Genomic DNA, 16,218 nt, shown 5'->3' on the forward strand with positions numbered 1-16,218 from the left:
TTCGTCTCTGTAGATGCCTTCCTTTCCCACTACATTGTAAAATGCTCCAAACTTCAGAACACCCGTGACCTAACCTGATTCCTACCTTTTTCTTTTTCTCCTCGGGGTTGTCTTCTGCCTTGTGTTTTTGTTCCTTCATTATTTCCCCGTGTTCTTGCTCTTACCCTCTGTGGGCACCTAGCTCCCTTGCAGTGCTCCCCTTAGTATTTGATTGACTCTTCTTACTTCCCTACTACTACTACCACTTCCTTCCTGCTCTACTTCTCATTAGTGTGACTTTGTAAATGGTCCAAGTCGGCCCAAAACATTGTGGTAAGCTCCTCTCTTCTATGTGTGGGTTATCTGTGTATTGTCACAGTATTGTGTCTTGTTTTGTTATTAATGTAGCAACTTAGTGCACATTTCCACACCAGCTATTATACATAACTGTTCAAAAGGTGTTCCCATTCTGTGACTAGAATAGTGTAGCAGCACACAGGTGTACTCACACTTGTATGGAATAGTATTAATTTTGAGGTCGCTTATCTCAAAAACTTGCCAAAAACTTAAGCAAGTATGTTTTTTGCAGTATTAGTTTATAAAAGATGAATTAATGCAATTAAGCTATGCCTACACATGTAAATATTAACCCAGGACTAATGGACCAACGCATCCATAATTTGTCATTTATTTATTTCAAATTCCAAGAAAATGTATAAAATAAAAAAATATATATCAAATCTGCAATAAAGCAATGAGATTTTTTTTAATTGAATAAATAAATGAAGAAAGCCTTCAGAAGATATGAATGATGTTGTCTGGCAGCACACAGGAATGCTACTCTAACCAGGCAAGCACTTGACCACACGTCCACCAACCTCTTTCCCATCAAAGTTTCAAAGGAATTGTGTCAAAAGAATTATAGCAACTTTTTCTTGTATTTCAATACTTTAAAAAATGTTACTAGCACAATAGCAAAACTTTTAATTTTATCCGGCTAAGTGTATTATACCACAGATATTTCAGTTCACAAGCTCAATAGCATAAATTAAGAATGTAAGAATTACAGTACCACCAATAATATATATATATATATTAATATTCTTTTACCACTATCTTAAATTAAATTATTATTATTAAAGATCTTTCATTAAGTAACCTCATTTTGATTATCGTATAGACAGCAAAGATACGAATCTGAAGTGAAAATATGAAATGGCAATATCAAGAATCTTGTAACTATATCACTGGGCCTTTCCAGACGCATTAAAGTGAGAAAAAAAACATACAATCATACTGAACTGTAAAATACAAAAACCTAAATTCTGTAAACTTTTATTGTGCACATAGTAAAGGAACTCTCATGTACACTACTTCACTCATAGCTGAAAATATTCCTTTACAAATTGTTGACAAAACCTTTCAGTATTCAACTCTAGGTAATTGTGCTAAACTTTCTCAACAACGACAGATGACATTCATAATGAGGTGATGAATTTAGAAATCTGCAGCACCTGGGTATCATTATTTTGAAGACAGTCAACCAACAACGCCTCTCAATTCAATTCAAAATCAAAATACCCAGGTGTTAAACATATCTAATACATCAACTCAGTATCATAGAACAGCCCCGCATGTACAGCACCTTTTCGGTGTTCCACGTTTTTGTTAGCTTCAAACTAATCAATTTTTCCTTGCATTCCAACTGCTGACAACAGTCACAGGCAAGTGGAACATTGGCTCAATTGAAAGCCAACGAAAATGTGGAACACCGAAAAGATACTGTATATGTGCAGCCCTCCTGTATAAACATTGATGTAATGATATATAATGATTACCTTGAGTATGCCATCCCCATTACTACTCTCAATGCTTCTGTGCTGCAAATGACCTATCAACTATGATGCCTCAGGAATGAACAAAATATACTGTATATTAAACCTATAACAATCTCAAAGTTAAAAAGATAAATACTATAAATCACCAAGTGTTACCCCATCCCAAAGTGCCTTGTTATGGAATGACTGCAATGTGCAATGCTAAAAAATATATAAACAGTGGCAAAAATAACTTGGAGAAAGATGGCAACAACTGACAGAATGATTGAAATAGTCAAATGCAGAGAAAAACATTTATTGAGGAGTTTCACCTGTTGTACAGACAAAACAGTCTCAATAAAAGTTCTGATCTGTGTTTGTATTTCAGAAAAAAATTAACTTTGGTGTGAAATGCATCTTCAGTCTTGTTTCATGAAGCCATCACCATGTAGTCTTATAATTGTATTAAACATTTTACAAATATATCACAAATTTAAGTTCATATCTATCCTAGATCCAGTATTACGATGAATCATCTTATTATAAGAAATAATATCAATGAAAATTCTACCTCTGAACTACAAGTAATGGACCAATAAACCCACCATCATTGAAAGTAGATGCACTGTTGTGGAGGCAGACCTCGGCAATATTTTTCACTCGCACTACAAAAAAAAAAAAAAAGTCTTTGTTCCACACGTATCTAGTCAAAACTTGAACTATGTGAAAATGCTGCATCTTTCTACGTAATATACCAAGAACTGTTCAAAAATAGAACTAGTGATATAAGCATTGGCTTTCAATCTTCTATGAGAAGATAAGCCATTCTGAAAGCTCTCACAGGAATTCTCGAATATTAATTCCTTTGACTCATTCTCAACCACAATATATTACATTATTGGTGTACTGAGTAAACCTGAACACACATTTTTCAATACTCTCCATATTTCAGTTTCACAGGTTGAGGCTATTGCAGTAGTTTAGCAAACACAAAACACTAACATGATCTATAACGACTAAGAATGAAATAAAGAAAAATGATATTAAATTACTTGGCCTTGAGCTTCCAACAGAGAACAGATCTATACACCTAGTTCACACATCATTCTTCGTCACTGTCATCAGTAACTTCTTCATCAGTTGTATATTCAGAGTCCTCCCCGTCATCTTTACCCACATCATTCTCATCGTCATCTTCCTCATCACTGGAACATTCTTGCCACTGTGGGTGCTCTGTGGGGATCTCTCTGGCCTCTTTCACATCAAGTTTGATGTCTTGACTCTGATCCAACCCTAAATATGAATCTGATCGCAGGCAAACCTGGTATGTATAAATACCAGGTTTTTGGGGTGCAGTGAACTTGAGCTGAACTTCTTCATGATCCACAAGATTTGTTATCTGTAAAGAACAAGAACATTAAGTAAATACAGAACCTTTTTCAGTTTAAGGGACATTTAGAAAAAGCCATTATGAAAAAAAAAACTTGCAACATCAGATCAATGATGTGTAAATACAGTATATTTAATTCTTGAGGTAATGTGACAAAGGGTGTATGCTGTATCCAATGATAGAGGTATGCCCCATTCATTGTCCAAGTTTCTTGGTGAGATAAGCTAACTGTTTAGAAAGAAGAAAGGATGAAGCAAGATAGGCTCAAGAGATTGTATATATCTGAGGAAGAGGATGGAAGAATGGGTTGGGGTCATCCCTGGGGAGGATGTGACTGATAATTTGAGTGTTTGGAGCCTGAGCATGCGAGAGTATGATAGATGGCAGTTCACCATGTTTAAGATTACAAGAGCAATGATCATTCTGTGGAGGAATAAGAATTTACAAAGCAATGGGTACATAAATGGCTTAAATTGTTTCCTCATCTGAAGGGAAAGGAAACAGCAATGTAGTAGGTGTAAAAGATGGTACTCTTAGAGTAGAACAGTCAGCTATTATTGGTTGTAATAGAAGACTAAGGAACCTTCATTTTCAACACACTGATCACAGAGGTCTGTAGAGGACCCTGAACATTCATTAGGAAGAAAGGAAGAAGGGACTGAAGAAACTCCTGGAAAGGTAGAAGTGTACAAAATACATGAACTGAGAGATGGAAGAGAGTAAACTAGTGGAATCTTGGAGTACTGGAGGAGGTTCAGGAACAGAAATGGATAGCCCTGAATGAGTCGCTTCTTCTGTCACCTGAGAAGAGAGAGAATGGATTGTGTAGACTGTGTGGAATCTGAAGCCAAAGTAGGAATTCCAAAGAAAACATTTTCAAATTTATCACATACAAGAAGTGATGGAAAAGTGCCTATATCAGATGGAAGTCTGGAAGCCATGTGAACATACAATATTCTAGGTAGAAGACCACTTCTAAGATGATGTTCTATGACCTGGCTGTAAGATATGCATTCTTTCTCCTTCAGGAGGCAGAATTTATTATCCTTGAGGAGTGGGAATAGGAAGGATGAGCTCCAGCAAGTCAAACAAGTAGCTAATTTCCAGGGTTCATCTGCATGCATTACAGCATTGTTGGGGGGGGGGGGGGGGGGGGGTAAGAGCTCTTGCACCATTTAAGAGTTCTGTACCTGCTAAATGCACAGTAGTGAAGAGCTCACAGCTCTCAAGTGTTAACTTGGTAACACTGGGTACATCTGTCTTCTTGCTCTAATAGATAAAAGTACCAACTTTGAATATTGGTAGATGCAGTTAGAGTTCTTGGAAGAAACTGTCTATACTTTCAGCAAATGCTCATTGATGTACTACTGCTTGAAGAAGGATGACCATTCCACAGCATATATTAAGGTGGGTGCATTTAAGTAGTTACAGGTGTGTTATGCAGTTTGTAGTTTTGTCCGAGTATCCATCTGGGTAGCATTATTAACCTGCATTATATGTACTTCATCATGCAGAGTATGAAAAATGACCTCTGGGCCTGCTGCTCTCAGGATTTTTTAGCACACACAGTATTCGTCTAGCTTGTTTGAAGCTCTTGTCGTCTAAAGCAAAAATTTTTGTCAGGATCTGTGGGCCATATACCTCATGTAGGGGTAATGTAACTCACTGTGGAGGCTTCCCATGATTATAATTAGGTGGTGGTCAAGACGTATCTGGCATGGCATTTAACATAGAGATTGTCTTGTTTGTAGATCAAGAGGATTGGGATAGAGTATCACAAGGGTGATTCATGAATCATTCATGCAAAGTTGAAGATGGAATGGAAGAATTACGATTAATATGCATACAATAATATTAATTACCTTCGGTTCACTATTTTTCTATCCACCAATGAGTTCAAGGGGAGATTTACCCACATACTAAAACAAATGACCTCAGGGCTACTAGAGGAATATACACTAGTGACCAACAGAAGAATGAAACGTTTGTAACACACACATAATAGCCTAAAAGACTACAGTTCAGAGGTTCAGAGGGTCATTTAAATTGTAATGTCTGCATGCTTTTGGCAACACCTACTGAATGAGTGATGGTGAATGCATTTCCGTCTTTGAGTCATCATACTTGAATGGAAATGGCAGGAGAAAAAATAAATGTTAATCAGATTTTTTTTTTCTTTAACCCATCAGCTATCTCCCACCAAAGTAGGTGACCCAAAAAATGAGGAAACACTTGCATCATCACTCACTCCATCACTGTCTTGCCAGAGGTGTGCCGATACTACAGTTTGAAAACTGCAACCTATCTCAGTATTAGGACTACATACTTATTTTCCAGTTCTCACCTGATAAGGGGCAGTGATGAGCATGTGCTTCTTGCGGTCACAAACATACGTCCACCAGTACTCTTGCTTATCGTCTGGGAAGTACGGACAGTGAACCGTGTGCGACATCCTAGATTTGCCTTCAAGTGCCTTTTCCCTCTTGGTCAAACCCTTCTGGAACCTTTCCCATTCTGCATCATCATCAACGCTATTTGCATGCTGGTAAAAAATATTTAATTATTATTGCAGTCATGGGAACCACTAAAATGATAAGCATTATATAGAGCCTGGGGAAGAGGAAGTAATCTAGTTTGATCCACGACTAGCATGGCACCAATTCCTTGAGTTATCCCCTAACCCTTAAACTGTACATGACATACTAGTATGCCAGGACCGGTATTTGTTCGACGTACAAGTGTGTATAATTTTTTTAGGCTTTAACTTTAAACTGGCTGTGCACTGCCATTTTAAAGATCAGCAAATATTTGGGTCAACTACCACCTCATACATGAGAACAAATCTAGACCACAGAAGCACATGTAAATAATACAACCAGGACCTGTTTTGCCACTTCCAGCACATAGTGCAGAACTGGTAGGAAGATGCCCAATTTATTACAATTTCATGATTTTTAACAGTGTTATTCAGCCAAATAGCATACAATGAGAAGTCATGCAGGATAACCCAAGAAAGTCAATGTGACTTATTTCCATGTTTCGAATTATATTACACCTTGAAACAATTGTAACATCATAAGATTCCCTTGTACACAGAGTTAGAAGACCAAGTCAAAAAAAAAAAAAAAATCTAGTAACTTACACTGTATATTCTAAGTGAAGCTATGATGAGCAATTCATCTCCCTATGTTGCTAGCACTAAGACATCTAGTATCACAAAAAATACTAGTGTACATAGTGCAGTGGCACTGAAAAAAATAAAAAATCTTAAGTTTGCTTTCAATAAACTGCAAAAATATTTATGCTGCAGTTGCTGACAAGTTTTTATTTTTAGCAACTTCAACGCACCATAAAATCTTAAATTATCATCAGATTTTTTAAATTCTATGTAGAAAAATACTCTTGAACTGTATAAAAAAAAAAAATCTAAATTTTTTGATACACTTAGCATGGAAATAGAAAAAATAAAACTTTTTGAAAACAGCATAAAATGATCACTCATTGGCAACACTGGCTTACAAGTACATAATAGTACAGTACAATGGAACTTCTACTTATGAGTTTAATCCATTCCATGACCTTGCTTGCATCTGGATTTGCTCATTTGCGGGGTCAATTTTCCTGATTTAAATTACTGTAATTGAAATAGTTAATGCGTTCCAGTGGAATTCCAGGCACGAAAAAATACTGCAATATTTCCCTAATATCAACTCTATGGCTTATTTATCACAATTCATCTAATATGACATAATAAACAATATTAACATATTATTATTATAATCATGGGGGAGTGCTAAACCCGTAGGATCATACAGCGCCTGTGGGGGGATGGGATGGAAGGCATTCAGGCTCAATGCAGGGAACTGGAGTACAGATCCAATTCCCTAGATCAAGAGCCCTTCACCAGCATCAAGGAACCTCCCTTGAGGGGTATTAGTAACATAGAAACATGATATATACACTAGAATGAATAAAATACATGTCATTACGTATGTGGCTAGTGGTGGTGACAGCTGACATTATTATTGTTGGGGTTTGTAGGGCCACCACAGCGGCCATTCCTGATCCTGATTACATGTGTAGAGAACTTAGGATAACCCAAAAAAGTCAGAGTGACTTATAATTGCTACTCTTACTGCTACACTCTGTCACTGACTCCTCCTGCTTTAGTATTGTACATATCAAAGTGGTACGTTGGTACTGCCTGTCCAAATCCTTAATCCTCCACCTAGTTTGTTTATCTTGGATTTCCTGCTTTAATTCCATGGAAATTGTCCTCTTTTTCTTCTCAGCACTGTCCTTTGCACTTGTTTTCTTAGGCCCCATGGTTAGAAACGAGAAATATCTGCACAAAACTTCAGGAAAACATGAGAATTACCTCCACCACGAGTAGAGTGGACTGAGCATTGTTTTGATACATACTGCCATCTCATGGTGGCGTTCAGAAACTCACTTATAGTACAGGGTACAACAAGGTTGTTTTCAAGGTACAAGGTCTGCCACTGCTACCTCATGATGTCTGCTCCCACTTTTGCTAACATGTTGAAGAGCTTTCCAATTTGTGAAGGTTGAGGGGCAGTGCTAATTGGACAGGTATTGGATGGTGACATTTGTTTACTCTTGAACCTTGCCAAAGATTCGAACATTTCTGCTATTATGAGCTCAATTTCAAGGTACTTTTTGCCATGAAACCAATCAAAATCATATATATTTCTGTAGTATATCTTCCATTCTATCAAATGAGACCAAAAACCGAGAATACAACCATAAAAACCATATGAAAATATACCACTAAGGGGAGGCTAATGGCTGAGAAGTGAACTTCGTTATTTATGGTCTGATTTCTTTCATTTTTGGTGTACATTAAGAAGCATCTTTCCATTATACATTGCCCAAGTTTCAATAAGATAGTCCAACAAACAACAGATCCAATTCCCTAGATCAAGAGCAAGGAACCTCCCTCGAGACCCGCTCGCATCTGGAAATTTCGCTCACGTCTGGAAGCAAAAAATCAACTGAGCGACTGCTTGTATCTGGAAAAACTCGCACGTGGATGCACTCGTAAGTAGAGGTTCCATTGTATTCACATTTTCAAATTTACTTAAACCATATCTAGGCCCATGGCCTAGATCTGGGAATAGAAAGACATGGAAATCCAAGGTAAAGGTTTCACAAGGGTTACATTGCAGAAAAACATAGCTAAATATGAAAACACAATGGATGGAGTGTTCAGATTATGAAACAAATGAGGTTATTTTCCATGACACTTCAAAAACCCTAAACAGGGTTTTTAATTCTTAATTTTGTCAACCCTGATAAAGCTTTTGCCAATTTACATTCTAGATTTTTTTTTTATCTTAAAATATGTGAAGAGTGCTCATGTTGCCTTACTAGGCCCATGTGGACATAGCAAGGTTTGGACACTCAAACGTATGCACAATGTTTGACTATACTTGGGTTATCCAATGTTAAATTTACACTATGTACTTTTTATATGCCCATAACATATGCCACCAAGGCCACTGTAAACAAAAATTGCATATGTACCCAAAACCTAAATATAAAGCTTAATTATTAAATAGTCTTAAGTAAGGCTTGAGGGAAGTTTGTGTATAATGCAGACACTGTGGATTTCTTCCATAGAAATTGGGCAGGGACTATCATAATTTCACCTCCAGCATTACTAGCAATTCTTTATTGTGCCATGGTTAACCCTTTCAGGGTTGCCAGGCCCTCTCCTAAACTTGTTCTCAGGGTCGGAAATTTTCTGAAGAAAAAAAATAATCTTATGAAATGATAGACAATCTTTTCCCGATCATAATGACACCAAAAGTATGAAATTTGATGGAAAACTTACGGAATTATGCTCTCGCAAAGTTAGCGGTCTCGACGATGTTTACGCATCAGCGATTTCGCCCACTTTGAGCCCTAGTTTCGGCCAATTGCGATGTACCAGTCAACAAAAATCATACCTATTTTGCTAGAACTCCATTTTTTCTATCGAATGAGTACAAGAAACTACCCATTTACCAATTTCAACTATCCAATAAAGTGGTCAGAATTTGGCAATTTTGCCAATTTCACACAAATTTCAAAAGATGCCAATTTCCAATTAGGGTCCAGAATAAACAAGAGACATTCCTGGCACTAAAATAACATTTCCTCTGTTCATTAGTCATATCCCCAGACCTCTGTTATATTTCTTTTGCTTTCCACTCTGAATTTTTATTCTCACAAAAAATAGAACATTTACTGTTATGCAGACTACTGCATAAGTGTAGAAATGGTATAAATAATATCAGCACACTTGTGAAATTATTATTATTATAATCAAAAAGAAGCGCTAAGCCACAAGGGCTATACAGCGCTGCAGGGCAGGAAGGAAGCGAGGGTATCAGGTGGTAAAAGGGAGATGGATGAGTAATAGGTTACGGAGAACAGTGGGGCAGTGGATGGTGAAAGGGTAAAGGGCAGCAAGAGACTGAGCTAGAAAGGGCTGGGGGGAGTGCGAAAGGTATCATCATCAGAGTTTGTGGAGTAAATCAGTCATTGTCAAGAAGTCAATGAGAGAGTCAGGATTAAAGGAGGGTCCATCAGCAAGAAGGGAAGGTAAAGAGAGAGTAGTAGAGTGGAGACGACGACGGAAGTAAATTCTGCGTGCTCGTTGATAGAGAGGGCAGTCTAACAGAATGTGGCTAATCAATACTGGAACTTGACACTGCTCACAGAGAGGAACAGGGTGCCTCTCCACGAGATACCCATGGGTAAGACGAGTGTGGCCAATGCGAAGGCGGGAGAGAGTGGTCTCCCAACCTCGGCATTGATGACAAGAAGACGGCCAGTAACCAATGCTCGGTTTAATAGAATGAAGTTTGTTACCGAGCAGAGTTGACCAACGTTGTTGCCAACGGGTATGAAGGTGGGTAGCTATTGCAGCAAAATAGTCCAGAAATGGAACACCTCTATAGGAAATTGGTAGGTCATGTATTGCTGACCGCGCAGCAGTGTCTGCCTGTTCATTGCCCTGTACGTCAACATGACCAGGGACCCAACAAAAAAACAATATCTTTATATTTGGTAGAGATACGGCGTAGCCAAAGTTGGATACGGAGAACTAGGGGGTGAGATGTATCAAATTTTCGTATAGCCTGTAGAGCACTAAGGGAGTCTGAGACTACCACGAATGATGACACAGGCATAGATGCGATACGAATAAGTGCTGCAAGAATGGCATACAATTCAGCAGTAAAAATGCTAGCCGAAGATAGTAAATGCCCCCGCACGACGCTGTCCGGAAACACTGCTGCGAATCTGACGCCGTCTGAAGACTTAGAGCCATCTGTGTACACAGAAATGGCATGAGAATGGAAGTGATCAAGAAAAAGAGAGCGGGAAGCCACCGTAGGCAGTTGGGCTTTCGAGCAAGGGAGTGAGAAAGAACAGACCCGAACAGCTGGAACTTCCCAGGGGGGTAGGGAAAAGTGAGATGCTACATGAACATATAAAGGTGGTAACTGAAGGGAAGACAAGAGCGAATGTAGGCGAAGAGAAAAGGGACGGAGCAAACAGGGGCGGCGAACAAATAATGTCTACTAATATCAGTGACCATTCTATAAATGGAAGGATTGTGGAGAGCGTACATAGTAGCGAAGGAAATGGGCATCACGGCGATCAGACAAGGATGGAACATTCGCTTCTGTATAGAGGCTCTCAACAGGGGAAGAGCGAAAAGCACCAAGGCATAAACGTAATCCGTGGTGATGTATGGGGTTAAGGCTAGAGAGAGTAGCAGGAGAGGCAGCTGAATAAATCTGGTCACCATAATCGAGTTTCGATAAAACGAGGGCTGAATGTAGGTGAAGCAGAGTTCGACGATCAGCTCCCCAGGAAAGATGAGCAAGGGTTTTAAGGTTTAGCTGGCTGTGACAAGTTCCCTTCAGAGAGGTAATGTGAGGTTTCCAGGATAACCGACGGTCAAAGAGAAGGCCTAGAAACCTGACTATCACGTTCGGGGATACGGGAGCCATAGAGATACAAAGGATGATCGGAGAGGACAGAGCGTCTAGTGAAAGTAATCTGGTGAGTTTTGGTACTGGAAAATTTAAACCCATGCGTGGTGGCCCAAGTGGAAACACGGTCGACCGCATGCTGGAGAGAAACCGCAATAAGATGACAGTCAGCACCTGCACAAGCAATAGCGAAGTCATCAACATAGAGTGATGACCAAATATTGGGTGGAAGAACAGAGGCCAAATCATTTATAGCAAGGAGAAAAAGCGTTGTGCTCAGAACACATCCCTGAGGGACTCCTTCAGCTTGTATGAAGTCCGGGGAAAGCACATTATTGACTCGAACACGGAAATGTCTGTCAGTTAAAGAGGTCTTAAGGAAGGATGGGAGATTGCCTCGGAGGCCTAAGGAGTGGGCCTGGGCCAAAATATTATACCTCCAAGTTGTGTCATATGCCTTCTCAAGGTCAAAAAATATGGCAATAACTGAGTGATTATTCGCAAAGGCATTACGAACATACGTATCCAAGCGTAGTAAGGGGTCTATGGTAGAACGGCCCTTACGAAAGCCATATTGACTAGCGGAGAGACTGTTGTGTGTCTCTAAATACCACATTAAACGTCGATTTACCAGACGTTCCATCACTTTGCAAACTGCACTAGTAAGAGCGATGGGACGATAGTGGGAGGCATCATGTCCTGTAGTACCCGGCTTGCGGAAAGGGAGAACAATGGCAGATTTCCACAACTGGGGAAGAACTCCTTGTGCCCAAATAAGGTTGAAGAGGTGTAAGAGGACTACAAGGGCTGACCGATGTAAATGTTGTAACATACGAATATGAATGTCATCAGGCCCAGCTGCCGATGATCGGCAAGCCGAGAGCGTTGCCTCCAGTTCCTGAAGTGTAAAAGGTACATTATACTGTTCTTCTCTGAGAGAAGAAAAGTCCAACTCTATGGCAGACTTTGAGGAAAGAAACGAGGGGCATAGATGGAGCCCCCGGGAAATACGGACCAGATGAGTGCCAATTTCAATGGCAACGTCAAGAGGCTTTGCTACATCAACACCAGCGACCCGTAGAACAGAAGCCGGGTCAGGAGAGTATTTACCACTCAATTTCCTCACTTTTTTCCAGACTGCACTCATAGAGGAAGCAGAGGTGATGGTGGAAACAGTCTCGCCAGCAAGTACGTTTAGCATCACGGATGACACGGCGAGCGATCACACGCTTCTGCTTAAAATCAAGAAGTCTCTCATCGGTTCTACTGTACTGGTACCTGCCCCATGCAGCGCGTTTCAAACGTACTGCACGAGCACAAGCAGGAGACCACCAAGGCACGCACTTCTGAGAATGCCTGCCTGAGGTTTGGGGTATAGAATGAGAAGCTGCGTCATAAACTGACGTCGAGAAGAGGTGTAGGAGCTCATCAATGGAGGATGAAGAAGGAACCTCACTAAAAGCAGTGAGTTTCGAGTAAAGGTCCCAATTTGCCCGATCAAATTGCCAGCGAGGGCTACGGAAAGGTGGTGAATAGGAAGGTGAAGTAAGAATAATAGGAAAATGATCGCTGTCATGCAAGTCCAGTAGAACAGACCAGGTGAAGTCTAGTGCAGTGGAGGAAGAGCAGACTGATAGATCGATGCAAGAGAGAGTACGAGTATGAGGATCAAAATGGGTGGGAATACCCGTATTTAAAACATGGAGGGGGCGAGAGGCGAGAAAAGCCTCCAACTGGATGCCACGTGAGTCACAATGAGACCCCCCTTCCCCAGAGGAAATGGTGGGCGTTGAAATCACCAAGTAACAGAAGTGGCGGTGGTAAGGATGAAACTAGAAAAGCAAAATCTGGGATAGAAAATGCTCGAGAAGGAGAGAGATATAAAGAACATATTGTATACCACTTATTCAAGTGGATACGGGCTGCAGTGTAATGCAACGAGGTATGGACAAATAGTTGACAGTACGGAATATCATTGCGTAGAAGAAGAGCACTTTCATTAAAGGTCCCATCTGAGAAAGGATCCGAAGAATACAATAAATTATAGCCTGAGAGAGGTTGGAAAACAGCTGAGTGTAATTTTGGTTCTTGTAAGCAAGCACCAACAGGGGAAAACCTGGAAAGCAACAGCTGAAGCTCACCCCGATTACCCCTGAGGCCGAGGATATTCCACTGTAAATAGGCCATGATTGGCAATGAAGAAAATACCAGGAATCCGTAGGGAAGGGCACCTACGGACTAGAGGGGTTAGAAAAGTCAACGTGTGGTGGCATTGGAAGGTGTTCAAGTAGCGAAGGAACGGAGCATTGCGAAGAGTGGAGTTGTGGAGATGGAGGAGAGGGAAGAGAAGGAAAAGGAGGTGGATCAGTGTCCATTGAAGGTTTAGTCTCTGCAATATATTCTGAAATGGCTTCAAGTGTTTCTGAATTCAAAGATGTGGAGACAATATTGGAGGTAGAAGGAGGAGAGTGAGTAAAGATTGGGACAGTAATGGACTGTACCAAAGTAGGGGGAGACGAAAGAGTGTAGGGGACTGGAGAAGTGTGGGAGGGGACAGAAGAGGCAGAAACCTGGGAGGTGGCAGAAGAGGGAGAAACTTGGGAGGGGACGAGGGTGGAAGGCATAGTACGAGGAGGAGGGTGAACCTCCACACTTGTAAGAGAGCCAGATAGAGGGGAAGAACTAGGTACAGAGACTGGAAAGGTAAAGTGCGGAGGTGGAAGAAGGGAAGGAAGGGGCAATGAAGATTTGAGCACTGGGGTTTTTTTTGGACTTCTGAGAAGTAGAGGGGCGATTGGTAGAAGGTGTCGTACGGGGTCTTGTCGATACCGGGGCTTGTGAGGAAGGACGCGAAGATGTGAGAACAGACTGAGCTGTAGTCGGGATGTCAGAGCCAAGGACAGCAAAAGGATTAGATGCCAGAGTGGCTATGGGAGGGGTAACAACAGAGGAGGCTGCAGAAGATGGGACTCCAGAAGTGGGGGGACGTTTTGAAACACGAGAATAAGAAACACGGGGTAGTCTCCCTTGGAGGCAGAGATGAGTAACTGCCATAGCATAAGGGAGACCTTCTGCTTCTTTGAGGCAACGGATTTCACGCTCATTCAAGTAGACCTGGCAACGGCGAGAGTACGAAGGACGAGCCTCATTACAATTAAGGCAAGATGGAGGTTGACTGCAAGATGTATTAAAATGGTCGTCGGCACCACAGACTGGGCATTTGGCCATAGATCTGCAATATTTTGCTGGGTGACCGAAACACCAGCAAGTTCTACACTGTTGCGGTGTAGGGATCACCTTTCAAACTTGTAACCAATGACCCGCGACATAAACAGAGGGCGGGAGTTCACGGCTGTCGAAAGTTAATAGAGCCACATTGCAAGGGTAACGTCTCCGCCCACGGGCAGGAAGGACGTAAGTGTCTACTTCGAGGATTGGGAGATCCTGGAGTTCCAGCTGTTCAAGAATGTCATTGCCACATGACTGGAAATTCTGCTGGACTATGGTATGGGGCAGAATGACAGTACCACTACAAGAATTGAGAAAAAGATGTTTTTCAATAGTGATAGGAGTAGTATCGATATGCGAAAGGAGAGAAAGATCATGAGCTTGGGTAGCATTCTGGACAGTGACGATGCACGTACCGCTCTTGAGAGCATGAAATGAAATATCTCTAACTACATGGCGCAGGAGCGCTTTGCCAATACTATGGTCAGAAAGATAGGCAGAAGAAGAAGTCGGTCTTAAAGTAAAGAATTTAGTCCATTGTGTGGTCCGAAACCGAGCGTGGAGAGGAAGTGCATGACGTGTCGGTCTTTTCCTAGTAGAATGGGAAGGTAATGAAGGGACATCATCAGGAGATTGTCGTTGGCGTTTAGGAGTAGGACCGGAGTTGGTCCGTCGTGAAACGGGCTGGTGATTCGAAAATTGCTGTACCGTAGAGGGAGAGGCCGGAAGCATAGTCAAAGGAGAGCAGAGGTCAGACAAATCGAAGGAGTCAGTTGAAGCCCCGGTACCTGAAGCAGGTGAGGAAACAACACCAGCAAAAGGTACAGGGGCATCAGGAGTGTCCGAAAAGTGGTCAAAAAACAAGGCAGGGTCAGAATGGGGTGCGGTATCAAGAAGGGGCCCGGGGATAGTGGGTTCATGGACTGGGTTCTCCATGGTTAGGTTACTCCTTTGCTTTTTGTTTTTAAGAAAAAAAAGAATAAAAAAGGGGGGAGCGGGGAGGAATAGTTCCCAGGAGGAATGAAAGGGCCGGAAATCTCCCTCCGCGCCCAAGAGGACCTCAGCACCACTAGTAGCGCAGATGCAGCATGGAACCCGTGCCCTTCACGCCAGTAAACCAGCAATCCGGGATAGCAACCTCACATCTGCGAAGCTACTTCGGTGGACAAAAGAGAGGGCGGCCGGATATCCGCCACAAAGCATACCTCCTTCGGCCACCACCCCGGAATCCGAAAGGTGGCTTCCAGAGATACACCCGTCGCCCGAAAGACACCCAAAGCCACTCTCCGGGATACCAGAGAGGGATCGGGACATCCCCAGGCGATCCAGATTCCACGGCAAACTACGCCACCGCCAAGAACCCAAAGGGAATGGGATGGACCCCGGTACCCTTTCCCCTACCTAGGAACTAGCACGCCTGTGGGAAAAACCCCAAAGGCCAAAAAGAGGAAGGGCAAAAGGGAGGGGTGGGGAGGAGGAGGAGGAAAGGAAAAAGGGGAGGATGGGATAGGGGAGGGGAGATTGGGGGGTAATTAGGTTCGGTCTGAAGAAGAAGACCGACAGGTCTAACTCCTCAGACCAAGACACGCGAAGTAATGCTCACTCGACCACCGACAGAGGCAGACACGGAGTGCCGGTGTCTAATACGTCTGATACCTGGAACAAAATTTTGCACAAAAACGGTTCTAAAACCGAATCGTCCAATAGCTGGAATGTGCAAAAACAGGGGTTCCACTGTACTTGAATCATGCAGAGCAGCACAGCAAGCCTTAGCTCAAATTGGAATCGTCATCAT

The 16,218-nt window shown here is 41.7% G+C and overlaps 1 protein-coding gene across 1 annotated transcript in view; it reads right to left on the minus strand.

The window, feature by feature from the left end:
• Positions 1–653: 653 nt before the first annotated feature.
• The window catches only part of Sec63 (translocation protein Sec63), an 87,770-nt gene continuing 72,205 nt past the window's right edge, over positions 654–16,218 (minus strand). Inside the window, exons 13-14 of the mRNA XM_070101844.1 lie at positions 5,531–5,728; positions 654–3,195 (exon numbers count right to left, since the gene is read on the minus strand). Coding sequence (XP_069957945.1) covers positions 2,899–3,195; positions 5,531–5,728 — 495 coding nt within the window. The 3' untranslated portion in view covers positions 654–2,898. The remainder of the gene's footprint in view (positions 3,196–5,530; positions 5,729–16,218) is intronic.

Source organism: Cherax quadricarinatus, chromosome 79, assembly GCF_038502225.1.
Source record: "Cherax quadricarinatus isolate ZL_2023a chromosome 79, ASM3850222v1, whole genome shotgun sequence".
NCBI classification, from domain to species: Eukaryota; Metazoa; Arthropoda; class Malacostraca; order Decapoda; family Parastacidae; genus Cherax; species Cherax quadricarinatus.